At 36.2% G+C, this 26202-nt stretch overlaps 4 protein-coding genes and 1 pseudogene across 6 annotated transcripts; 2 read left to right on the forward strand and 3 right to left on the reverse strand.

Moving 5' to 3' along the window:
* The first annotated feature begins 603 nt into the window (after positions 1–603).
* LOC121758559 lies at positions 604–3309 on the forward strand (annotated as a pseudogene).
* Positions 3310–3952: 643 nt separating this feature from the next.
* Positions 3953–5480, reverse strand: LOC121756967 (50S ribosomal protein L34, chloroplastic-like). The gene is made up of 2 exons (XM_042152409.1): positions 5200–5480; positions 3953–4411 (listed from the first exon to the last, which is right to left on the reverse strand). The coding sequence occupies exons 1-2, from the start codon at positions 5402–5404 to the stop codon at positions 4155–4157; spliced, it is 462 nt and encodes a 153-aa protein (XP_042008343.1). The 5' UTR covers positions 5405–5480; the 3' UTR covers positions 3953–4154.
* Positions 5481–14784: 9304 nt separating this feature from the next.
* On the forward strand, positions 14785–16980 carry LOC121759592 (protein trichome birefringence-like 38). Its single transcript, XM_042155239.1, has 5 exons — positions 14785–15344; positions 15417–15588; positions 16021–16196; positions 16281–16439; positions 16516–16980. The coding sequence occupies exons 1-5, from the start codon at positions 15031–15033 to the stop codon at positions 16805–16807; spliced, it is 1113 nt and encodes a 370-aa protein (XP_042011173.1). The 5' UTR covers positions 14785–15030; the 3' UTR covers positions 16808–16980.
* An 8-nt stretch (positions 16981–16988) lies between these two features.
* On the reverse strand, positions 16989–18747 carry LOC121759593. 3 transcript variants are annotated; one of them, XM_042155242.1, is made up of 5 exons: positions 18455–18747; positions 18293–18369; positions 17676–17787; positions 17455–17603; positions 16989–17220 (listed from the first exon to the last, which is right to left on the reverse strand). In XM_042155242.1, the coding sequence occupies exons 1-4, from the start codon at positions 18712–18714 to the stop codon at positions 17474–17476; spliced, it is 579 nt and encodes a 192-aa protein (XP_042011176.1). In that variant the 5' UTR covers positions 18715–18747; the 3' UTR covers positions 16989–17220; positions 17455–17473. The 3 variants fall into 3 exon arrangements, with proteins under 3 accessions (XP_042011176.1, XP_042011175.1, XP_042011174.1); XM_042155241.1 differs by having other exon boundaries at positions 16989–17261; XM_042155240.1 differs by having other exon boundaries at positions 16989–17348.
* Positions 18748–22043: 3296 nt separating this feature from the next.
* LOC121757196 (protein CHUP1, chloroplastic-like) lies at positions 22044–25930 on the reverse strand. The gene is made up of 6 exons (XM_042152712.1): positions 24551–25930; positions 24049–24180; positions 23791–23972; positions 23603–23714; positions 22444–22578; positions 22044–22367 (listed from the first exon to the last, which is right to left on the reverse strand). Exons 1-6 carry the CDS (start codon positions 25661–25663, stop codon positions 22224–22226), a joined length of 1818 nt encoding a protein of 605 aa, XP_042008646.1. The 5' UTR covers positions 25664–25930; the 3' UTR covers positions 22044–22223.
* Between the last annotated feature and the right edge of the window lie 272 nt (positions 25931–26202).

The following is a 26202-nucleotide window of genomic DNA, read 5'->3' on the forward strand; positions in this document are numbered from 1 at the left end:
CTATCTACCAAACATGCTCTCTACCTCTATGTATTGCTAAGTCTACTTCCTCCCCAGACAATTTATGAACAACGACCTATAAACCATGCAGCTTATTTCATTTCAACACCAATCACCAACCTTCAACGCCAATATTTTCCTAACTAATTCCAAAAAATTCTCCTCTCAAAACTCCATATTTACACAACAAAATAAATTTGAACAGAAAAATTGAAAAAAGGCAAATCACCTACAGATAATAATGACTCAACCCTAATTCTGGCCTGGATTATATGCGTAACCTAATGAACTCCAAGAACCAACATAATTATACTAATAACTCAAGAAATAACACCTTGACAGCGGATATAATGATCACAAAGTAACACCACACCCTTCTCTCTCACAATATTTTAATTCCATACTAATTTAATTATGATGGAACTAGCATAATCTAACTACCTAGGTAGTGTATCTCATTGGGTCTTGAATCTTCTCCTACCTCTGATTTTCCATCTTAATTTTTGTCATTACCTTTCCTATGCTTGAGGTCTGAATACCTCCTGCCCTATCCCTCTATAAATACCTTCCTCACTTCACTTCAACTCCTCACATAAAAAAAACACTTGAATTTCCAACATGGCACCAACACATTCATCTAAGCTTATTTTCACTGCATTTTTTCTATACTTCAGGTTTGGGCTTCCGAGAGCGCAGCCGCCCGCACCTCATTAATGGCGGATCGTCACCAGCAGTGGATGGCGGAAGTCGGCCGCAGCTACAAAGATGCTGCGGACAAGGCCCACAGGTTCAAAATATTCAAGGCCAACACCGCCTTCATCGACGCATTCAATGCCGCCGGAAACCGCTCTTATACCCTCGCCATCAACGAATTCGCCGATCTCACAAATGAGGAATTCCTGTCGACTAGAACGGGACTCAACATGGAATCTTCTCACCGGAACTCTTCTTCTTCCTTCATGTACGCCAACGTCGCTGATGCTCCGGCTAGCGTCGACTGGAGAACCAAGGGCGCCGATGTTAAGAATCAAGGCCACTGCGGTAAGTTCGATGACCTAAAAGAGGGTAAATTGTCGGAAAAACATGAAATTTAGTCAAATTGCAGTATATCCCGCAACTTTAAAAATCAAACGAAAGAATTAACCATTAAGTTTAGTTTCTTAGCGACAAAATTTCATTTTTCAAAATTGTCCTAATCGAAAAATCAGACGTGAGCGTCACCGTCTATGAGTTCACCGATGCCACCTATTCATAAAGAAAACAATATTGTTTGGCTAAAAATTAGTATCAAGAACATATTACATGTAGATGACCATATTTTTCAGATTTATTTTTAAAGTTGCGGGATATACCAGAATTTGATAAAACTTGATGGTCCTTCTAATTGAGCAAATTGACAGAAAAATCATGAAATTAGGTCAAATTCTAGTTCGTTCCGTAATTTTAAAATTCAGCAAAAAAAACACGAAATTTGATGTCTTCAGTTATCTCATGGCAAAAAAATTATATCTGATATCCACCAATAACTTAAACAATGTTTTTTTCATAAACAAAACAACGTAGACTTTGTTTAGTTGAAAATCACCATCAATATATTACGGTGCCGTTCGGTTAACCGAACTAATGCAAGGATTGCATAGAATCTGCCGTTCGGTTGCTCAATATCCATCAAACATCGGCCCGCAACTCAGAGTCACGGCCCGACAAAGCCCATATCAAGAGTGAAAATTATGGCTTTAATCCCGTACTATCCATCTCACCCTTCACCCTCCGTCTAATTTTGTCTCTACCATCCCTTTCTCTCTCTTCTATCACTGGCGGTGACGGGATCAGAGTTGATGCTGCTGCTGCGGCGGAATTGCCAGAACGATTTCGCGATCGGCTTCCCCTCTTCCTCGTCGATGGTGGCGGAGAGGAACTCGATCAGCCGCTTCTTCTTCGTGAAAATTATGGCTTCAACCAATTTGTCTCTACAGTAATACACCCCCTTTCTCTCTCTTCTGGCGGTTGCTTTTTTGGCAATTTTTTTTGTTAAATGATTTTTTTTAACAATTGTTTTTTTGGTCAATGAGGTTATAATGATTAATGGATATTATCACTTCTTCATGAATGAGATTTACTGGGTTGTATTGTCGACTATTTATGTAGTACCCCTACTTCATAATAATTAAATAAGTTTTTTTATTAATATTTTGTTGGATTATATATTTAATTAATATTTATTTACTGTATCAGATAATGAATAGATTTAAACTGTGTTGTAAATTTTATAATAAATAAGCTTAATTAATGATAATTTTTATATTAGTTTGATTAATATAATTTTTAATTAATATTGTGTCTTGGACATAGTCTCTTCAACCAAACATCAATATAAAATTTAGTAATACTAATTTAGTCCAAGATAAAATTCATCTTATCTTATCCTATATTGAATCTCATTATAATTTTATCTTTCCAACCGAACGCCACCTACATGTAGACAACTAAAATATTTATTATGGCTTAATTAATCGAGGACAATCTAAATTTCATAAATTTCTCGTCTAATTTTAAACGTTGCGCTGATATACCAAAATTTAATCAAACTTCATCAAATTTGCCATTTTTATATCATATGATATCGCAGGATGTTGTTGGGCATTCGCGGCAGTTGCAGCAACAGAAGGCATAATCCAGCTAAGCACCGGCAAACTTGTTTCTCTGTCCGAACAAGAGCTCGTCGATTGCGAGACCCGGAGCCACGGATGCTTCGGGGGGAAGCCCTGACGCCGCGTTCGACTACATCGCCAGCTGCAGCCCCGCGCCGGCAAGATCAGCGGGTACGAGAGTGTTCCGGCCAACGACGAGGCGGCGCTGCTGAACGCGGTGGCGAACCAGCCCGTCACCGTGGGCATCGACGCTGGCGGGGAGGAGTTCCGCAGCGGCGTTTTCACGGGAGATTGCGGGACGAATCTGAACCACGCGGTGACGATCGTCGGCTACGGGGAGAATAGCGACGGAATGAAGTATTGGTTGGTGAAGAATTCGTGGGGGACGAACTGGGGTGAGAATGGGTATGGGATGATTCAGAGGGAGAGTGGGAATATGGGAGGGCTTTGTGGCATTGCCATGAAACCATCCTATCCACTTGCTTAGATGAATTATAGAATTATTTATGTGTATTGTATGAATGTTTCCTTTATAGCATATATTGGGTACTATCAATGGAGTGAAGTGTCATAGTTGATTAGTAAAGAGTTTTTTAACTTTTGGTGTTGTTATAAGTTAACCGTGAAATGTTAATTGGGAGCTATTGTTTTATGTCTACTTCTTAATTATTTCTATGCTAATTTGGTACTACTATCTTTTTTAGGGCATATGTTGATTGTTATCAAAACAAGACATTTGATGGTGATGGTAGGAAACAAAATCGTGAATATAATAACACATTTTGGTACAATGTGCATGTAACTACCTAGTCAATTAGAATTTGAATGTGATTCAATCTTGACTGATGTTGAAACCAATTGCACTAGCTAGTAGTATATGAGAAGACACTATACTTAGGATTCTTGAATGAAGAATAAACACATAAACGATCAAATTGTTGTGGTTTCGCTTTTGTACGTAATGTGGTTTAAGCTTAGTGATTTATTATTTCTTTTTTAAAAATAATGGGATAACTATATTTCGACCTAACTTGGTAATTTGTTTAGTAATTTGACCTAATTTATAAAGCTGAAATTAAGCTTGTTGATTAGCATTTCACTTCTTGTCATTAAGCTTGTTGATTAGCATTTCAAAATTGTAAGCTCTTCAATTACGATCTCAAAAGTTCATATAAAAAAGTAAGGATATTAGTTGTGTGACTATTTAAAATCCAAATTTATAAGAACTTCAAAATTTTGAGTGTTGAACAAAAAATTACAGCTTCGTCCAACTGCTTTTAAATTTTCAAGAACAATCAAAATAACTGAATGGCAATGGATAAAAATGATCAAATATCAAGTCCAAAACCAGCTAGGTTGCAAGATCATGCACAATTTAGAGTAAACTAGAATTGAATCTAGAAAAAGCCCTTCCATCCCACAACAAACAACTCAGAGGATACACCAAAATAGTGAAATTAGCTATAGATAGATTTGAGAGAAAGGAACAAACTAGTGATGAGATCAGGCTCGTTTGCCGCTGCTGGGGTTTGTCTTTGTGCAGAGCTTCCAGCGGCCTTTGGCGCGTCTACGCTTGATGAGTGCTATCCCACTGGTAGTGCTCATACGCTTGCGGAAGCCATGCGTTCGAGCCAGCGATTTTCTTGATCTGTTCCTCTTGGTTTGACACAGCAGATATTTGGATGCTCTCACAACTAGCCCACGCCTCTTCTCACTTGCCTTCCCAATGCTGGCACTCAGACACAAGCCCAATGACAATCCTAGGATTAACAACACAAACAATTTTTCAACTAATGAAAAGGGGTACCAACATGGTCCAATTCTTGAATCCTAAAGATCAAATTTTTACTATAACCGTACCCAAGTTTCATGACAGCATTGAACTAAAAGGGCCAAGCACTTCTTATATCCTTCAATTCTTGAATCCAGTAACCATAACCAAGTTTTATGATCGTACTGAACTCAAAGGAACAAACACTTCTTATATCCTTCAATTCTTGACTCCAAAAAATCAAATTCCATGACCATATTTTATTATATGGACAAACACTACTAATATTCTTCATCTCTTGAACCCAATTGATCAAAATTATAAATTTATGACAATAACCAAGTTTTATGACATCATTGAACTGATATGAACACTCACTACTTATATTCTTCAATTCTTTAATCCAAACGATCAAATTTTAGTATACCATAACCAACTTTATGAAATCATTGAACTAAAAGGGACAAACACTACTTATATTCTTCAATTCTTGGATCCAAAAGATCAAATTTTACTATAACCATAACCAAGTTTTATGACAGCATTGAACTAAAAGAGACAAGCACTACTCACATTCTTCTAAAACACACAGCATATGTGCAACTGAGATAAAAACAACCCACCCCACACCACATCTCAGTCACACAAAATCAATCAATTAGGAAACTGAAATTGAAAAAAATAAATATTGGAACACAATGCCAGAACTCAATTGCAATACCAATAAATCAAAAATTGCCAAATTTGAACAGAGAAGCCACAATCCTAAAACAAAACCTGAGAAGGAAGAAGCGGAAGAGAGAGAAAGAGATGATGGCGTGAAGGCAGAATGGAGAGGGCCAGAAGAAATCTGCGCCTTAGGTCTCGCGTTGAGTGAAAGAGAAGTAGCAGTTTTTGAAGCTAGTGAAATTGAAGCTGAAGGTGTGCTGAAATTACTCCCTCTGTAACACAGAGTTGTTCCCACTGAAAAGCAGGACGCCATTTTTTAGCTTGATTTCTCGCTCCCTACCTTGCCTTTGATCTTGTTATCCAAATTCAGGGGTTTGTTTCTACAGCCTTATCTTGAATTTTCTTCAACCAAACGTTAAAAAAATTGGCTTGGGCTTTGTCATATTCATTTTAATATTTGTTGGGCCCAATTTGACACCATGGCCAATTTACATGGGCTCCACTGCCAATGAATTGGGCCTCTTTTAAAAAGATTTGGGCCTGCTTTAAGATCATGACCTATTCATATGATCGCATTTATCATTGAATTGGGCCTAAAATTTGCCCAAATCTAACTTTTTTGTGTTTTAAAGAGAGTCATTTATAGTGGACGCAGAAAAAAATAATTGTTACAACTTTAATGTTTCAATAATTTACTAGGCAACAATTTGTTGAACATAACTGATGATAATTACCACAATTTATAAAGTTCAAGAAAAGAAAAGAATTATTCCAAATCTTGTTCCATAATTGTTGATAATTTCCACAATTCAGAGAGAAATTATTTTATCAACTCAATTGTGATTCAATAAAACTATTGAGTGTAACTCAAATTGATTTTGAGTCTTAAAAGCTTTAAATTATGTCGATGTCTATAAGTACACCAAATCATGTCATATCATTCTCAGATGGCTTAAACTGACCAACTAAAATGTAGTAAGACCAAAAATCAAACATCACTTAATTACATGTTCATTGCAATCTATGACTAATAATATAATATAGTCAACTAAATCAAACTTCACTTAATTTTTTTTATTATAGAAGCAATTATTATCCCCATCCAACAATGCTTTATGAAAAAAGAATAAAAATGAGGTGGCCACGCATCAGCAGCCCAAAACTTTAATAATATCTTTTAAAATAATTATATTCCGATAATAATAGATTTCACTAGAAAGTAGAAAGATTAATTAATCAGCACAGACCAATGTGCTGCCATGACTCAAATTATTTCTGCATGGCAATAAATTTCGTTTGTCACTTCCATTATTGGTTGACTATTACTACTTTGTCACGACATACCAATAATCATCAAATAATTCCGAAATATTCTTGTCACAGCCTCCTCCGCCTAGCAATTGTTATCACGTAATTGAGGAAGAGTAATGCTATGTAGCCATAACGTGGCCAGTCACACAATGATATTTTTGTAAATAATTATAAAAGTCAATGCAATGAATTAATAGTAATGGTTAGTGTTAAGATAATTTTACTTAATTACCATTTTCTCAATTTTTTACTTCAAATTTAAATTTACAACATTCTCGCTCCATAATAATTTATGCACAATTTACGAAATAATTTATGCACAATTTACGTCAAATTATACATATGTTGTATTGGAAATAATCATATCATACCTATTAACTAAGAGACATCACAATATATCATAAATAAATTATGGTAATAAGTAGTATATATATGCTTGCATATATATTTTATGATCTAGTTTAATAAGATCAACTAATCTTAAATACAATGTTACTCCTAGCTATTCTAATTTGGTAATCAATTTTCATGAATGTGCAAAGTTATATAATTGTATTGCATATCATATAAAGTGTACTTATATACTGTATTAGAATTGGATCATGTCTTCTAAACTGTAAATATAAGTCACATATTAATATTATAAATTATTGCGTATTTTAGATGCTACTGTATTATGTAAAATAATTTAATTTGTTACATTGCAAAAATAACTATTATTATATAATTATCATATTATTGCAAAAATAACTATTATATGACATAATACAACTTACACACCAATAACTAAACTTGCTAATAATACTAATAATAACATATAATAGTAATAATATTGACTTATATAGATAACATGGATAAATTTTAAAGGTCATTGTACTACTTATAGGAGTTTGGTCGTAATGGTATATGAGTAGCTTTATATCATTATTATGATACCATTTAAAATTTTGTTACAAGAATATACTATAGGTTATATTGACAATACCAATAATAATATCAAATATTAAAAATTATAAATACAACTTCATATTAATATATTGTTGCTAATATATTATTAGCACATGGAGTCATGTAATATTATGAGTTACTATTGTTATTGTCGCAATTATCCGATAATTATAGGTTTTAGCTAAACTATAGTGGAGTACTAATTATGTTATGTGGTGTCGCAATTTATAATTATTATCAAATAACTAATAACTGATCTAATATCGAAAATTCCCAATTGATTTTAGATTCAATAGATATTTGATTCACTTGAACAATTTAAAAATTTATAAAATTCAATTGGGATTCACTTCATCTTCTATCATTCTATTCAATTAATGAACTGAACAAGTAAATGTTCAATCAAACTTAAATTTTATTGAAGATTCAATTGATGTTCCTTTGAAGCATGCTTTTGTGACACCGGGAATCTGCAGAAAATCCATCTACAATCTGGCTATAACTAAAATGCAATTTGTGGAAATCCATTTACAACTTCCACAAATGTATATTGCATGTTTTTGTTTACAATATTGCATGTTACGTGTCCGTGCCAGCACAAAGTTGAAAATATATTGCAATTTTAAAATCAATTGTTTTTTAAGTACATCCACAATGGGATATATACAAAGGATAGCAATTACTACACTTTAACATATTAATAATGTTAAAAAAAATCAAAACATCATACATAAAATATAAATAATAATAGTAAAATAATGGAGTAGATCATAAGTTTTGGAAAATCAATTAAACATTCTATTTTCATCTTTTACGTGTATTTTTTTTCTCTTTAGTGTCATTTATTTTTATTTTTATGTTTTTCTTTGATCTTACATTGTGGTGTTATTAATACTTGAAAATATTTGATCCCAAATTATTAAATAAATATAAGACCAATAAAAATTCTTCGTTAAATTGAAGATCAATTCAAATCTCCAATCTAATGTAATACTAGATGACACCCAATTAAATCGAAAATCTACTCATGATATAAATTACTTAAATGAATGAAAATGAATTTGAATATCAAATTATACGATCAAAATAATTAATCTTTAGTTGCATTAAAGATCAATTAGAAATAAATAATTGAAGTTTAATTATAAGTAGATTAAGCATATTATTAAATTATAAAATATCATACTATAGTTATATAATATAACAAACTGTTAACAGAATTATAATTATTGATAATACAATTATCATTGATAATTAATCTATAGTAGTATCACAAATGTAGGATCATACTATACATGTAAAAATTGACACTGCATATTGTGTATACATAAAAAATCTAAATGTTCAATTATAATGTCTTAATAACATACTATTAACTTATACATAAATACTCCCTATTTAATTTTACTCTACTCCCTATTTATGTACAAGGGTAAATTAGTCTTAAAAATTGATACTTTTAAGATGAACAAGTTTCAAGTAAAATTAATATTAAATGTACAGATTTTTATTAATATTTTATTTTTATGGTTGGCCACATTATGGTCATTTAGCATCACTCATTAGGAATCACAAGTTTCATCCACTATCACAAATATCAAACTCATTTAACTAGAAAGTTGGACCATAATTTTCAACTAGTTGCAATCAAACTCAATAACAAAATTTTGAATGTGACTACTACTTTTATTAAGAAAGTTACTTGTTTAAATACAACTCAAAGAGTAGGTTGACTTGCATCATACGTCAAATCATGAAATTTTATATTTTTTAGATGGTTTAACTAATCCACATTCATTTGTCACTTAAAATGTCATTAATGTTGGTAATAGGTCGAGTCTAAAACTCAATAGGTTGAGTACAAATAATTGATACGAAATGTAATAAGTGGTATTAAAAATCATAATATCGCCCCAAACATCAACCCAAAAAGAAAGTGTTATAATTTAGAATCAACAAATACAAACATATTATTTAAATAATATAAAAATACATACAGAAGTTTAAAAAGTAAATAATTTAGAAAACGATTTCAAAAATTAAAATTGCATGTATATAAAGATTTTTGAAACAAACTAACTTGATGTTCCTCGTAATTTTTTAAGAAATAAGATTTCAAAAAATAAAATATTTTGAGGGTGTGCCTATTAAAGCACTCACAATCGCTGACAACATTTGGCATGATCTGAGACATGGGCACAAACTCTCCATTGCACAAGAGTGAGGATTGGACCAATTTGGCGGGCACATGACTCTCCGTTGCACAGGAGTGAGGATTGAACTACTTGTGCAGATTGTAGAGTGGTCGAGTTGCGTGGAATCGGTCAATCTAGAAGAAGTGCCGATCATTTGAAAATTTTGATTTTCCTCATTTTCTTTATATTTTAATGTTTTTATGATTTGTAATTTTTATTCTCGGGTCTTGTTTGTAGCATGTGAGTTATGAGCATTTGATGGATAGCCTGAAAATATAATACGGATATGTAATAGTATATGTTTGGCTCGAATTTATGGTATGTTGTGTGAGTGTCTTAGTATACAAATTGTGACCAAAACTTGACCTACCTATAGCCAATATCATTTTGAATAGCCATTCCATATAGATGTATTATTATCTAAGAAGTCTTATTTTCAATTTAATATGTTCTACTTTTCTATTGAAAGTATTGTGGGTAGCCGCCAATGGATAAAAATCGTTGACAACTAAAAAGAATAAAGAAAAGCCTATACCTACTCTTACATATAATTGTACGTTTATTTGCATGGAAGTTTCATCATGATACATGTTATATTGTTTTATAGCATAGTCTTAATTAATTTAACTAAATTAATTTATGAAATCTTGAAAGACACACTACTTTTGATTGAATAGTAGAAGGCGGCGTAGATGTAAAATGACAACTTATTTAAACTTTATTAAATGTCATAATTAAGTTATAATTGTAACAGCTAGGGCCAAGATGGATTAAATCAAATTAATTTCTAAACTGTTGAGGATTTATTTAGCTGCCTTATAGAGTTTTGAGTAACATTACCATTAAAAAAAGAAAATTACTGTTAAAACAACTTTTGCATGATGTAATTATGTAAAGTCGATCATATACAATATAATTACAAAATTTCAACGTGTTTGGAACAATATTTTTTAATTATTTTTTTCAAAAAGAATGTGTTTTTGAGCACGTAAACATATATATTTTTAAAGTCAATGCAATATATGTCCATAATTGATTGAGATTTTGAAGTGAAATCAAAGTTACGTGAACAATAAAACACTTTAATTGAGAAGTGTAAAATTATTCTCCAATCCCATTTATTTAGAAATAATATTCAACCATTCCATATTTGGTAACTGTGAGATCGAAATCTTTATCCTTTAATTGAAATTTTATTTTTTTTACACAATCATGGACAACAAGAAAAATTTCCAACACAATTGAGTACTACTGTACTACAATGAATACAAGTAATCTTGATGCATGTGACAAAAAAAAGATCTCCAAAAATGTACTCCTTGTCTTGTAAAAAAAGTTAAAATTATATTGGAGATTGATTAGACTTTATTCACACCACTAATGATTTCAATACTAAAAGTAACAGAAAATAAAATTTAAAATAAAATCTTTATTTCGGATCCTGTTATCTGAAATCGTCATTATAAATGATGCTTAGTTACTACTAGTATTAATGAGGTAGAAGCCCAATAATTAGGATTTACGTCACTGTATGATTGTTTAATTTTAAGCAGCTACCACTATTATGCACACAAATACAACAATTATATATCAATCAAATAGATTGGTAGTATCTAAAACACTTATAGTAACGTGTGTCGATAAGTCAAATGTCGTTGAGAATTCGACTTTTGACACTACTAATTTGAATCAAAATTAAATTCCATACTTATTTCTTAAAAAAAAAGTATATACTACTAGTATTATTTATTAAATTAAAGAGTGCAATTTACTATAGTTTTGTAATACTACGTACAAAATAAAATGGATTTACCAATAACCAATAGAGTTATCGAATGATTAAATGAACAATATTAGATTTTGAAGTGAAAATTGATATACCAGGTTTGTGTCTTCGCATCCCAAGCATGAGTTATGGAATTTGCTCGTGTTTTCCTTTTGTTGTTGTTGTGGGTTTGTGTTTTTATTTGTCTTTTATCGAATGATTAAATGAACAATATTAGACTTTGTAAACTGTTGCCGTTGGATTGTCTTTTTTATTTGGTTGGAATGCTGTCGTGGGTTTGTGTTTTTTTAGTTTTTGCGGTTTGGCTTTTGACCGCTTGACGCGAACTTTTACTTGTTATTTTCCTGCTTGAGCTTTAATAAAAAAAAGTGTGATATATATTTCTATTCGGGGCGGAGTTTTTACAAACCCCTTATTTTTGTAAAAGATTGTGAATTGCATATAATTTGTAGAATAATTGCACTCAACGTATAAATCTTCTGCACTTTCATGGTCCTGTAAATTGTTATAAATTTCATCTTCTAATAAGATTTGGACCGGAAGGAAGAATGTGGCGGTGTCTCCGTCGCCCGACGACGACGGTGCCAACACGATTACGCTCTCCGGTTTACCGAATTTCACGGACGGATTAGTGTCGTTTACGGAATGTGGTGCTTATCTTTAACTCACAGAGTTAAAACTTAGTCGGTATTAATGATAGCTAATTGATTAAAGTATTATGCTTGTTGCGAGTTGTGTGCTTCTTTCGATGGCAATTCAATAGTAATACTGATGAAAATACAAATTTTTTTTATGCATTTAGAAAAGTTCAAACTAAAAAAATGGCGAGCAAAAAACCAACGTACAAATCGAGGTTCAAAAGGCTAACAAAGACAGCAAACCAACTAGCAAAAAGACTAAGCCAACAACTAAGGAAAATGGTGAACTAAAAGTTGCACAAAACCTATCAAGAAGAAGACCTGAGAAACCACTTAAACAACACAAAAAGCACCCAATTAGCAGCAAAGCACCTCAAGAAAGCATAAAGATTGAGAAATACTACTACATCACTACACAAAGTGAGAAGTTTACTACATGCAAATAGAACCACTACACTACCATACAAAATAAGAAATGTATATTACACCACACCCATAGGGGATTGAATCCAAAACATCTATTTAAGAACTAATTAGTTATTAGTATGATTTATTTTATGATTGGTAAACTATAGAATCTTAATCTCAGCTTTTCTTTTCATTTCTTTATCTGGAATAATGAAGTCACCCAATCCAAATGCAATAACTAAGTAATTATCAAGAAATTGCCAATGATGCACGCAAACTAGAAAGTGTCAACTAAGAAAATAATTATGAAAAAATGGAGCCCAGATTATGATGTTGAATGGAACAGAACACATTCCATTAAAGAATTGAAACTACAAGTGGGAAATCCATTAGTTAAACAATCTTAGTTTGTTTCCTCTTCTCAAAATCACTATGCAATGGCATACAGCTCCCTCTGCAACTTGTCACATTTGTTTATAGTATATATCTATATAAATTAAAATGTGTGTGCTATGATTGGTGGCAAATTCTTGGTGAGTTGGGCCATGCTCTACCAAAATTGTCAATTTGCAATCATTACTTGTTTAACAGCCAGTTTGTTATCCCTATTTTTCTAATCTTTGATTGCTTGACACTTGACACTGAGATATTCAAGGAACTAAATTTGTGCAACGTATGTTTGTTGAACTACAATTATGTGAGGAAAGTACAAATATTAAATAAATAAATATAGGGTGCAACGTATGTTTGTTGAACTACAATTATGTGAGGAAAGTACAAATATTAAATAAATAAATATAGGGATGTATTCATTTCCTTTTTGTATCTTTTGTTCTTTGTTCTTTTTAATCTCAGCCCCACGATTTTGTCATCCGACGGTTAGATTGGTGCCACGTGTCATTTAATAATGCATATTTTTAGTTGAATAATGCACACCGACTAATAATGCACCATTATAGTGTAATAATGCAGATATTCAATTGAATAATGCACACCGACTAATAATGCACCATTATAGTGTAATAATGCAGATCATCTGGACCGTTGATGAATGAGATCTAACGGCCCATATTAAGAAGAATAAATGATCTAAGGGATGAATAGGAGAATAACGATCCTCAATAAATATATATATATATATATATATATATATATAAGTAAATTATACTATCAGAGATAAATGTTGTCTTACATCAAATACTAATACTACATATATAGTGACGTCCTATATATGAAAATAAGATTACTCCTTTCGTATGTGATTAAGAGTCTGAGTTTGTGTACTATTCATTGATAAACAAAAATTGTACTCTATTTATTGTGTACTTTTATTGGCATTAAGCTGTTTGCGTTTGATGAACTGAAAATATGAGTATTGCACAATATTTACCGTGGTAACATTAATGCCTCAACAAAGGAGAACTTTGTTTAGAATGTCTTTTCTTTGACATCCATATGTTATGTTAAAAAAAATCAATAGTACACAAGAGAAAAACGAAACTTGTACACGTACAACTTGCATGTCGGTATGCATATAAACTAGGTAGGCCAAGGTTAATTTAATTGGGGTAAAAAATCTTTTGGTTAAAGTCAAATACAAGTCTACACTATAGAGTATTATAGTACTTGTCCCACTGTCATAAAAGTTGTTTTGTTTGGACAAAATATACGGGTGGAGAAATAGTTTCAACTTTTTGTTGTTTAAAAATTGACAAATTGAATACACATACTCTTTCAAAATTAGAATAAAAATAACATAATTTTCCTCCTCAAACTTCAATTTTGGCAGCGACTTCTTTCTCAAAGTTTAAGATTTGGGGGCTTCTTCACAATAGTGTCATATATTATTAGTAAGTTTTTTAAATATAATTAAAAAAGCATCGTGTACGCGCGCCTCAGTTGCGGATCTAGGGTGAGTACGAGTGCGTGTTGTGAGCCCCATCGTTGCAGCTGCCTCCAACCCCCACCAGGAAAACTGTCTCTGCGTGGCTATGCTCTACTCTTCTCTTCTCTTCTCTTCTCTCCTCTCTTTGTTATCCTACTTTCTAAACTATATTGGAAACTTTCTCAAAAAAAAAACCCTTTAGCTCAGTGCTCTTAAGTAGTAACTATCTTCATCGAGCCTCATAATTACTCACCACATGTGGACTAAAAGCAAATACATAAATTCACTTAAGTAGTAGAAAAACATTGTATAACAAAATAAAGATGACCCCAAAAACAAACAAGTTGCATTATTCAGGAATGAAATCGGTGCCTATATTTATATTCACCTCAGTTGAATTCCAAGAAAACAAACGTGAAATAGAATGTTTATTGAAAATCCCGTGACATGCGCGCCCACGAAAATACAAAACAAAAGAAACCCATTTCTTTTCATGAAAAAAAGCACCCTTAACAAATTAGCCTCCAAAAACCTTTAACAGTCTGTGCTACCAAATGTACAAAAAAAGACACATCTCCCACCCCCACACACCCCACTCAAATACTTCCAACAATTTCCAACTCTTCATCTCCATTTCCTCTTCGGCATTACGCTAAATACACCATGTGAACCCACCTCTACATATATATTATGAACAATCAAGACATGATTTTGAAATAGGCAGCTTTTTCTTCACATCTTTTGTTTTCTTTCCCCCACATTCACACAATGCCCTTCTCTTCTTTCAATCACCGACAACCCCTCCTCATTCTTGAAGCCTTGTTTTTAGTGCTGCTGCCACTTTTGCTACTGCCACTCCCTGCTGCTTCAGCAAAGCTCTCAAACACAACCACCACAAACAAAGCATTGCTCACTTCCTGCAACCTCTTCCAAGGAAAATGGGTCCCGGATCCCTCCTACCCGCTCTACCTGTCCTCTGCCTGCCCGTTTATCGACCCGGAATTCGACTGCATCAAATACGGCCGACCCGATAAGCAGTTCCTCAAATTCTCCTGGCAGCCCGACTCCTGCATCCCTCCCAGGTTCACACACCCCCATGTTTGTTTCTGTGTGTTTCAAGAACACATTTTTAATCCATTTTTTAACGTTTTCAGGTTTGATGGGCTGGATTTTCTCAAGAGATGGAGCGGGAAAAAGATTATGTTTGTGGGTGACTCGTTGAGTTTGAATCAATGGCAGTCTCTGGCTTGTATGATTTATGCAGCTGCTCCAAATTCCAAATACAACTATGTTAGACAGGGCACCCTTTCTTCTGTGACATTCTTGGTCAGTGAAAAATCTCATCTTTTTTTAGTTACTGTAATGATTTTTTGTTCTTCTGTTTTTCAAGATAAGATTTTTAATGTTTTTTTTCTCATGTTTGACCATGATTAGCATCTTTCTTTAGTGAGGCTGAGCATAAATCTTATAAAGTTAGAAACTTTGTCATCATTAGGAAGTTAATAGAATCTGTTGCTCAAGCTTTGGAGAAATTAAATGGATGGTCTGTCAAAGGGGCCACCGTGGCCTAATCTCCACTTCTGTAACAATAAATATTTCTCCTTTGCCAGCCTAAGCTCAACACCATTTAATACAACTGGTTTATTGAGTTCTTTACTGGCCGCCATTGAAGAATATTCAAAAAAGCAGAATGAGCAAGTTGTTATTTGTACTTGTAGATTTTGACAGTTTTAACTTTATTTTTATTGACGTTTTCAGGATTATGGAGTTACGATACTGTTGTACCGATCACCATACCTGGTGGACATAACGAGGGAGAATATCGGGAGGGTGCTGAAGCTGGATTCGATTCAGCAAGGGAATGCGTGGAGAGGGATGGACATGCTAGTGTTCAACACATGGCATTGGTGGACTCACAAAGGCGAAGATCAAGCGTATGTAATTTGATTACACTCATGTACGATTTAAGTTTTGTGAATGAGCTCGTACGGAAGTGTGATGTATGGTTGTGGTTGCAGATGGGACTACATACAAGATGGCTCCACCGTGTCCAAGGACATGAACCGCCTGGTGGCCTTTTACAAAGGGTTGACAACGTGGGGACGCTGGGTTGACCTCAACGTCGATCCCACCAAGACTAGAGTGTTCTTCCAGGGGATCTCTCCCACTCATTATCAGTAAGTTATTACTCAGACAGTGCATGGTCTGTCTCAGGGTACTCGAAATTAAATTTGGCCGGTTTTGTTTTGGCAGAGGTAGGGACTGGAAGGCGGCGTCAAAGAACTGTAACGGCGAGCAGCAGCCTCTGGAGGGATCGACATATCCAGGGGGGACGCCAGCGGAGGTGGAGGTTGTTAACAGAGTGTTGAGCAGGATGCAGAAACCTGTGTATTTGCTGGACATTACGTTTCTGTCTCAGCTGAGGAAGGATGCCCATCCGTCTGCTTATAGTGGTGATCATGCAGGGGTTGACTGCAGCCATTGGTGCCTCCCTGGGTTGCCGGATACGTGGAATCAGCTGCTCTATGCGGCTCTTGTTATGTGAGCTTGTCTGTCTATAATTAGTTGCATTTTCCCTCTGCTTTAGGGTGACTGAGAAACAACCAACTGTGAATTTGTCATTAGTTTGATTGAAGCAATAAGTGGGAAATACAATATTCAAAGTGTCAAAATATTCCCTGATTGCATTAATAGGAAATTGTTTTTAATTTCTGTTGATGTTGATATGGTGGAAACAACATAGTAGCATATAACTGAATGTGATGTTCCATCAAAGCAACCATCAACCGTTTTATTACAGCGAAAAGCCGAAAACTGATTGAAATCAGACAGTACAACAACTAAAAACAGAGTATCTGCTGTCCATCTAAATACAATGAAGACAAGGTGGTACTAAAATGGAGCCCCCTTATGTTGCCTGAGACTTGCGGCCAACTTGTCTGTGCAGCAACACCACTTCTGTTCAGGTAAGAAATTGTCGATAACCCATTACACGTGAGCTATAAGATGTAGCATGAACTGAATTAGCATAGCAGCGAATCAAAAAAACTACTCCGTACTACTTTGATCTTGATCGATTAGTACATCTGCAATTAGACGGGGTAATGATTTTCTTCAACACATGGCAACTGATTTAGAATTGGTGCGATTGAACATGTTTATCAGCATGCTTGAAGGAAAGGAGAAACAAACCTTGTACACATCAACTTATTTAGTAGCCAACATAGACAGCTGCATTGACAATGTAGCAGTTGTCATTCTTATCTCCCATTTCCTCAACTTCCACACCACTTGAGCATATCAGTCCACCATCCACAACTTCAACGTTCGTTATCGCTCCACTGTTGAAGTATGTACGATCAAAACACACGTGCAGAAACAGGTGGATAAGTCGAAAAGGTGCAGGTACTTACTAAGGGAACACTGACTTGACCTTACTGATATCCAACAAATGCTGGAGAGGTCGAGGGACTCCCAATTTAATCTGCAGTTTCATCTCGGCAAATGAAACACCGGGTATAGAGCCTGACCACCACGCGCAAGCACAAACAAAACAGTCATAAAGAATGAAAAGAAATGCATTTCCCAACTGCTTGTTAGCAAATACAGCTAAGATAGTGACAGTTTCAAAGTGATACATCATACACACATTTAATCTTATAGTTTATGTGAACAAAAGCCATAAACAAGCAACAAATAGAGTTCAAACATCCCATCTGAAAATCAACAAATAGAGTTCCATATGCCTATAACGAGTTATAGAGTCTAAACACCCCATTTGAAAATCAATGAATGGAGAAAGTTCACAAAAATATCAATGATTCCATGTGCCTACAACAAGCTACAAAAAAGTTTAAACATCCCATTTGAAATTGAAAATATATTAGTTCACAAAATATCAATTATTCCATATGCCTAATCCAGGGCTCAACTCAGAACTCATCACAAGAAAGCTGACAAAGGGGATCAATCCAATTCAAAATCAACAGAAAACAAAAGGAAGAAAGAAAAGAACTTTAGCATCATTTACCTCTTCTGAAAGCAGGAATTGAATTGGAGGAAATGGCATCCCTACAAGCCCGCATTGCCGCTGATGTAATATCCTGTCTGTATTTCATTTAAATAAAAACTAAAATCAGAAAATTCGTGGCATAATCATAAAACCGAGCGAGTGAGAGAGAGAGGGAGGCACCCATGCTGATCGTAGCCGACGCCCATTTCGACAAATAGGAGCTTGATGGAAGAATCGGGGACAGAAGTAGTCGCTTGGACTGAGCTCTGCTGACTCGCCATGGGAGAAGCAGCAGCTACCAATTTCAGATTCCGTGAAATAGTAATCGATTTACTACGCGAAAAAGAGGGAGTTGCGAAATTGAAGGAAGCTAAACTTGATGGGGAGAATGGAATTGGGGGCTTCACAGTGATGCCTCCTCCAATCAAAAGAGACGTCATAGCCTTTTGCTACGAAAATTGAAAACGATGAGCTCTGCCGTAATTACTGGGCTCGAAACTCGAACTCTCCGCCCAAATAGAAGAAGACGAAATAGTTTTTACGCTTTGGGCTCAAATTCCAAATTGGCCTATCACTTGGACTCAAATCCAAATGGGCTTTCTTTACTTCTATTCGATTACTTAAGATTAACTTGGATCGATAATTCGAATGCATTTTATCGTCGAGAAGGCCAAAATATCTCTCACACAATTTCAGTTACTACTGTTGGCTCCTTAAACAATAAACACCTTAATTATAGTATAACTTAAGTGTAATTTCTTGTTTTTATTTTTGTTTACATCAATTAAAATATTGTTTGTAACAGACAATAAATATCAAATTAATATAAGAAGTTTTTCATATGACTAGTGGATCGGAATTCAACTCTGAAGTGTGGATGTGAGTGAGATGGATATTTAAGATAATACTCCATCCGTTCCATAAAAATATGGACAATGGATATGGCACGAGAATTAATACAAATTTGGTAAAGAAAGAGAGATGAAAATAATGGTATGGTAAAGTAAGGGAGAGGAGGAAAATAGTAGTTAAAGTAGTGTTAGTGGGTAGTGAGACCTACATTATCAAATTGATATGACTTTCCAAAAATGGAATGCACGTATTTTTGTGGGACCGACGAAAATAGAAAGTACATATATTTTTATGGGACGGATGGAGTATTATTTCAATATACCAAATGAATTGGTTAAAGTACATTAATAATTTTGTAACTTCATTAGCATTGTTTGTCATTCTAATCATTTGACGAAAATTATCTAGCTTAGATTTTCAAGAATCACACAAAATTGTTTATGTAAAAGGAAGGGACTTCATGAACACTTCTTGAAGGAAAGATTTATATTCAGATTTACCCATTTACAATTGGATTAAATGTTCAATTTTGTAGTTTGAGAGTACTACTTGTAATAGCAAAAGACACATTAATTGAAAGTATTAATAACCTTAAATAGACCTTTCATCAAAAGAAATAGACTATCAACAAATTTTTTATGAGTATATCGAAAGACACATTAATTAGAAGTGTGAATGACAATAAATATAAATCTTTCTTTTTCGGTCCTTGCACATGAGTGCAGCAGTCACCCCCGAAATATAGCACGTCTCAGCCACCCAGAAACCCAGAGAAGATTACCTAATACATTTGGTAATGCATCTAGCAATCTACTACACAACTATAAAATGACAATTTATAGTAGTCTTAGAGCATTCACAACGGTGACGTCCGTCACCACGGCGGTCCGCGCCAACTACTAGAGCATCCACAACGGTGGCGTCCGTCGTCGCTGCGCTCGCGCCGCTGGCAAGGCGTTGCTCGATGCATCGAGCAGCGCCGTGCCAGCGAGCAGCTGACGTGGCGCGCCCTCATTCGTCAACGGCATAGCCGTTGTGTTTAAATTTTTTTTTTAAATATGTTTTTAATTAAAAAAAACCGATAAAAAATTAAAAAAAAAATCACTTCCCAAAAAAATTATATCCGTTTATAACCGTTTTTTCCCACTTTTTAATTTTTTTAAAATTTTTTTTACCCCAAAAATACACACTTTCATCTATAAATACCCTCAATTTCACTCCCAAAAATTCACATCAAACTACACAATTCTCATCATCATTATCTCATCTCCATTCTCATCTTCAATCTCTCATATCCATTTTCATCTTCATTCTCTCACACCCTACAACACCACTATGTCCGGTCACGACGATAACCCAAGCGGCTCCCACGGTTGGAACCCCGAATGGTTCGGTTCACAACCGTTTCCTAGTCCGGAAACGGACTATTCGGCCCCTCCTCTCACCCAAGATTCGGGCGTTCCGGGTGGCTACCGGCCATACCCGGTCGACGACCAAGGTGACTCCGATGGGCGATACGGGTGGACACCGGAGCCTAGGCCTCCCGTCCCTTCCCAAACTCCGACTCCTCCATCTCGCGCCGGTGTCCGCACACCGTACTCACCGGCGGAGATGGATAGATTGTTCAAGGCGTACTTGGAAATATCCGAAGATGCGGTGGTTGGCACGAACCAATCCGGCGATCACTTTTGGTGGCACGTCTCTCGGCGGTACAATGCAAACCGGCCGCCGGGAACGATCGAGCGCAACGAGAGTATGGTGCGCAACTGCATCGGCCGAGCCAACGACGAAATTGGCAAGTTCAATGGCTATTTCCTCCAGGAGTCGCGGAATGCCGGTAGCGGCTGGAGCGAGGTCGACATCATCATTGCGGCGCTGAGCACCTACCAATCCATGAACGGTAAGTCGTTCAAGTACCTAAATGTTTGGCAGGAAACGAGGACGCACCCGAAGTATCTGGGAGGCGTAACATCCTCCTCTAGCGGCTCCTCCAAACGGTCACGGTCGACATCCCTATCCGACGCCGGCGAAGAAGTGGCTAGCCAACTCGCCGAAGCTAACTTGGGTAGCCCCGACGCCGGACCAAGCGGTTCCCGACGCCGACCGCAAGGAAGGAAGAAGGCGGCGGCCGAACGCCGTCGCGCCACGACTCCATCTGCCCCCGCTCCCGAACCCGCACCCTATGTTCCACCTCCACCCCCGAACAACTCGTTGTGGGCCCTTTTGGCCCAACTCAATATGGCCGATAGGTCATCTATGACCCCCACGCAACTTCAAACGCACGAGACCATGATATTGGGTCTCCAAAAATAATTGGGGTTGGTGCCGTCGGATGCGTAGTCTTCCTCGGGTAATATTAGCCAATAATTGTGTAGTTTTTTACTTTTAGGATTTTAATTATGTAATTTTTAATTTTTAGTATTTTAATTATGTAATTTTTAATTTTTAGGATTTTAATTATGTAATTTTTAATTTTTAGGATTTTAATTATGTCTTTTTTATTTTATTTGTAATTTGTAATATTTATTGTGGTTTTTTATTGAATTTTAGTATTATAGAAATGTTTTTGTTTAGTTGAATTTTAAATTAATTGTGTTCGTCCTTGCGGAAGAGCACATCTGTGGGTGTGGTGCTCTTGCCAGAGAGCAGGCCGAAAAAGTGGGGCCGGACCCACAACCGTGCCGCTGGTAAGAGCACGGTTGTGGATGCTCTTATTACATGAAATGTATCATCCAATGTATTAGATGATCTTTTCCGCCAGCCACCTTGACAATTCAAAACGAGCCTCGTGCACCCCATACTTCTACCGTTTATCAACGAACAAACACTAAAACGATAAAATCTCTCCACCAGAAAAACAAAAAGAAAAAAGAAAAAAAAAAGAATAAAATGCAAACTTAACAAGCAATCTCATTGATTTCATCTTCAACCTAAATTCCATTCAAATCATTGTTATATTTTGAATCGTTGAAGCTTAGACATCAAAACCAATGCAGTTGAAGCCGCCAATCATATTCACATTCTTTCCCTATCTTCCAACCCTATTTTACAGCAAAAAATAGCAGCTATCATCTTCTGCAGCAGACTTTGCTACTCCCTACAGATAAATAGCAGACGCACAAGACCTTGAAACATACTTGTGCTGCTGCTGCTGTGTTTGGCACTGCACGTTACACAGACGAGCTTTATCCCTCAGCTCCTCAAACGCCTTCATCGTTTCCACATCAAAACCACCCGCAAACTAAGAAACAAAATCAGAATCAGAACTGACCCCTTTGCAACACATGATGATGTTCGAAAGAAACAGAATCGCTCACCTGATGAACTCGGAAAGCAAACTTGACACCTTGAACTATGAGCTCTTCTTCTTCAGGGCTGCCACCAACCATTTCAAGCTCCCCCGACACTCTCTTCATGTACTTGACTGCTAGTTTCACGGACGCCAGCTTGATCTGCGTACAATTGTCAGCCCAATGAGGTAAAAAATAATACTGTAGCAACGAAGTTTCTCCCATTAAAGTTTCATTAAACAAAACAATGATACATTAGAAACAGGCAAGAAAGTGCACAAAGTTAACATATATTTCAGGGATTAGGTTAAGGTCAACTTAAAGAATATAAAATAATCCCAAATCAAAAGAGACAAAATTGGGGCATCTTAGATATATAAAAGACTTGCACATGCTCAGCGACTCTCGTGCAGTAGTTGGACATATAACAAAATGTGGCATCCTTTGCCACCTACCAAAACTTTAATTTTTGTATGGCCTGCTTCCCCATAAGTTTCCAGTTGTATAAATGACCTCGAGGGACCACGGAATGAACTTCCTACACCAAATTGCCAAATAATAAATTGCTCATTTAACTACTGATATGAATCTCTTTCATTTGATTATTGCTCATTTGGTTTCTGAGGTTTCCCAGTAGATTCTACTTATAGGACGAACGCTGAAGTATCAGAAACCTTTGCAATTAACATATGCTAAATCTCGCAATCAAAGACATGTGAAGTGCATGCAATATGTCAACAGTTAAAGAGAGTTATTGCTAATCCTTAATTGACACAGACCAGTACCTAGGCTCCACCTAAATGGATGAACTTGGACCGTGCTAGCAGATTAATCCATTTGAAGGGATGAATACGGATAAGCTAACGAAGGTTATTTCAATTATTTTCCATATATGTAAGTAGGCTAGAATTCAATCTATGCATAATTTTAATAGAAAAATCTAATTTGTCTGGACGTTTTTATAATTCTTGGAGTTGACCTTGACAAACTCAGTATATTAATACAGTTGTTTATGAAAATGAGAAATCTTGTCTAAGTTGTGCATTTAGAGAAGATCTTCTCCACCATAACAATTCAAAGTAGTAATATTAAGTAATATCTCCGCTTCAAGAAAATGTAACATAAAAGCCTTTAAACTATACTCATCAACGGTCAAAAAAGATCAAAACTTGTGATGAGATTTTACCAGACTAACATAACCGGTATCGAGCATCCAGTTAACAGGAATGTGGAAGCCTTTGTATCTCTCCTTCACTGACTCTCTCAATCTCGACAATTTATACACAGCATGTTCCAATCTGCAAAAATATAATGCAGCATATTAATTTATTGCTAATGGAAAATCCAGGTAATTAATTTAGGTAGAGTTCACACTTCTCAAACAAAGAGTGTATTTTCTTGAGAGCGTGAGCGCAAGGTTGCCTAGGATCATCGCGAAAGGAGGAGACTTCTGACTCCAGCTTCTTCAGATCAGAGTAACCGAATGCAGCTTCTCTCAATGCATCTGCTCTCTTTTCAGGCCAATCAAAGTGTTTCAACACTGCCCTCTCATCCACCTTTGCAAAAACCGATTAGAAAATCATTACCAACCACAAAGTAGCAACCTTTATAAGAAATTAAGGGATATTATACCAGGTAAGACAGCTCATCATCAAGCCATTTGACAAAAGACACAACATCTTCAATGTCAGTGAATGCAGCAACCTCAACTTCTTTAATCAAGAACCTTATGAAATCCCCTTGAGTCTCTATATCAGTCTTAATCTGTGTTTAAGGTGGCAGTAACAAATTAGATAAAGACAAGCATATGGAAGTGGCTATGATTACACACACATTTACATGCTTTTCCATTTTTGTTGTAAAACCAACCAAAAAAGTGCAATTGGAATTGATCACAATCAATAGATGGGATGAATTGTCATTTTTGCCCACGTGTTTGGTTCAGTTTTACCAATTTTGATCTAGAATATAAACACTGTCTTATCCTGTAAAGCAGCTGGCAAAGTTCCAAGAAAAAGCTCCCCATGAAAGAGAGACCGGTCAATCTCAGTGACAGAGTGGCGATGGCGGTAAAAGAACCTAAACAGTAAACGGTAAAACACCACCAAAATAGTCAACACTACAGAGAACTTACGGCGAGTAAATGTGCGGAACGGTTCTCGATTTCACCAATCATGTCCTTCGCCGTAGCACCCGCGCCGCCGGCGGTGGAATCCTTCCGGAAAATTGAATCCCTCCGCATTAGTGAGTGGTAAAACTCAGCCACCTCCGGAACTCTCCTGACCTTCGCCGGCGCCGGCTTCAACCCACATTTTGGGGGAGGCGGAGGAGGTGGTGGTGGGGCTGTGGATAAGGATTTCTCTGGCCGTGATGGAGGCAGTGGAGGTGGAGGTGGAGGTGGAGGAGCTGGAATCTCCGATAACGCGCGGTGCGCTGAATCGGTTAAGGAACCGTAAGAAGGCAACGAGACGGATTGTAAACATCTGGGAGAAGATGAATGAAATGGCCGCGGTGGCGGCTTAGGAACGCGCGGAGCACGGGATCTTATCCCTGGAAACCCATCGGAAGTTTCAGGAATTTCATCGGAAATTCCCGTTGCAGCAGTAAAGACTTCATCTTTCCTCGCTTCAGCTTCGTTTTTGCTACTAATTTGAGTCGGCCATTTTATCAAACACTTGGGGGGTATATTAAATTTACGATCGCTGACCTTCGCTGCAGCTGCCAATGGAGACGACGCATCCTCGTACTCACTTTCTCTCTCGGAAACGGCAATCTTGATATCAGCTAGCTCGGCCTGCATGTGTCTGATTTTCTCCTCGTACACCCGATTCTGCTTCGACAGCTCCATATGCAGAAACTCATTCTCACTCCGGAGCTTCTCGTTTTCAGATTCCAGGCATTCGATCTTCCTTCTGGAGCGTCCGATTTCGGAATTCTTGTTTGAAATAACGCTCTCCAACACGGGAACGATGGACACGGACTCTCTGATTTGGGTCTTCAACCGCGACTCGCTCTCTCGCAATTCCTCGACGAGGCGGAGGAGTTCGGCGGCGTCGGGAGGGCGGGGCTGGACTTGAGCCGATGCTCGCGGGAAGTAGCGCGAGAAAGGGGCGGCGGAGCCCTTCTGCGGCGGCTTGGCGGTGGTTGACCACGGCGGTTTGGCGGCGGCGGCGTCGGGCCTTTGCTTAGCTGGAGTTGCTGCTGGTTTCTGCAGCCCCATTACAGATTTTACTTTCCCAGCAACCATTGTTGCCTTAAATTCTGAGAAGGACGATTCAATTTCTCTTGGAGATTGAAGAGAAAATGAAAACGAAAGCTGTATAAGAAAACTTGTTAGAGAATGAGGTTTTGGAGATTAAATAATTTAAATTTGTGAGGGGTGGTCTGACTCTGCTGCTACCTAAGATACTGTTTCCAGTTAATTTTTAATTAATGCTTTTGTTTTTAGTAATTTTGGAAATCAAGCTCAGTTACTATAACTAACTTTAAGATTCCAAGTTTGGAGAAAAATTATCATCGACTAATAATTGCCAGGCTCATGTAAATATGACTATTTCCCATCCTTTATTATGGAGTATTCTTTATATAGTAGGGGTATGGTTTCAATGCCAAAAAATACTGATATGATTGAAATATTATTATACAGGAATGATTGTCAATTAGAGCATCTCAAGTGATTCTGTACATGCAATAGCTCTCTGATAGCCTTGCCACTGCCACATCATCTGGACATGCAATAGCTCCCTCATAGCCTATCCACATCACTAATAACAGTTATATAATTTA

Source organism: Salvia splendens, chromosome 12, assembly GCF_004379255.2.
Source record: "Salvia splendens isolate huo1 chromosome 12, SspV2, whole genome shotgun sequence".
NCBI lineage: Eukaryota > Viridiplantae > Streptophyta > Magnoliopsida > Lamiales > Lamiaceae > Salvia > Salvia splendens.

Coding starts and splice junctions, on each gene's coding strand:
- LOC121757196 (XM_042152712.1), bottom strand. CDS start 25,663: ATGGTTGCTGGGAAAGTAAAATCTGTAATGGGGCTGCAGAAACCAGCA. Junction 23,973..24,048: donor ATGATGAGCTGTCTTACCTG/GTATAATATCCC, acceptor GTTTTTGCAAAG/GTGGATGAGAGGGCAGTGTT. Junction 23,715..23,790: donor ATACACTCTTTGTTTGAGAA/GTGTGAACTCTA, acceptor ATATTTTTGCAG/ATTGGAACATGCTGTGTATA.
- LOC121759592 (XM_042155239.1), top strand. CDS start 15,031: ATGCCCTTCTCTTCTTTCAATCACCGACAACCCCTCCTCATTCTTGAA. Junction 15,589..16,020: donor TTTCTTCTGTGACATTCTTG/GTCAGTGAAAAA, acceptor TGACGTTTTCAG/GATTATGGAGTTACGATACT. Junction 16,440..16,515: donor ATCTCTCCCACTCATTATCA/GTAAGTTATTAC, acceptor TTGTTTTGGCAG/AGGTAGGGACTGGAAGGCGG.
- LOC121759593 (XM_042155242.1), bottom strand. CDS start 18,714: ATGACGTCTCTTTTGATTGGAGGAGGCATCACTGTGAAGCCCCCAATT. Junction 18,370..18,454: donor GTCGGCTACGATCAGCATGG/GTGCCTCCCTCT, acceptor AATGAAATACAG/ACAGGATATTACATCAGCGG. Junction 17,604..17,675: donor GTCAAGTCAGTGTTCCCTTA/GTAAGTACCTGC, acceptor ATACTTCAACAG/TGGAGCGATAACGAACGTTG.
- LOC121756967 (XM_042152409.1), bottom strand. CDS start 5,404: ATGGCGTCCTGCTTTTCAGTGGGAACAACTCTGTGTTACAGAGGGAGT. Junction 4,412..5,199: donor TTCCGCTTCTTCCTTCTCAG/GTTTTGTTTTAG, acceptor TGTTAATCCTAG/GATTGTCATTGGGCTTGTGT.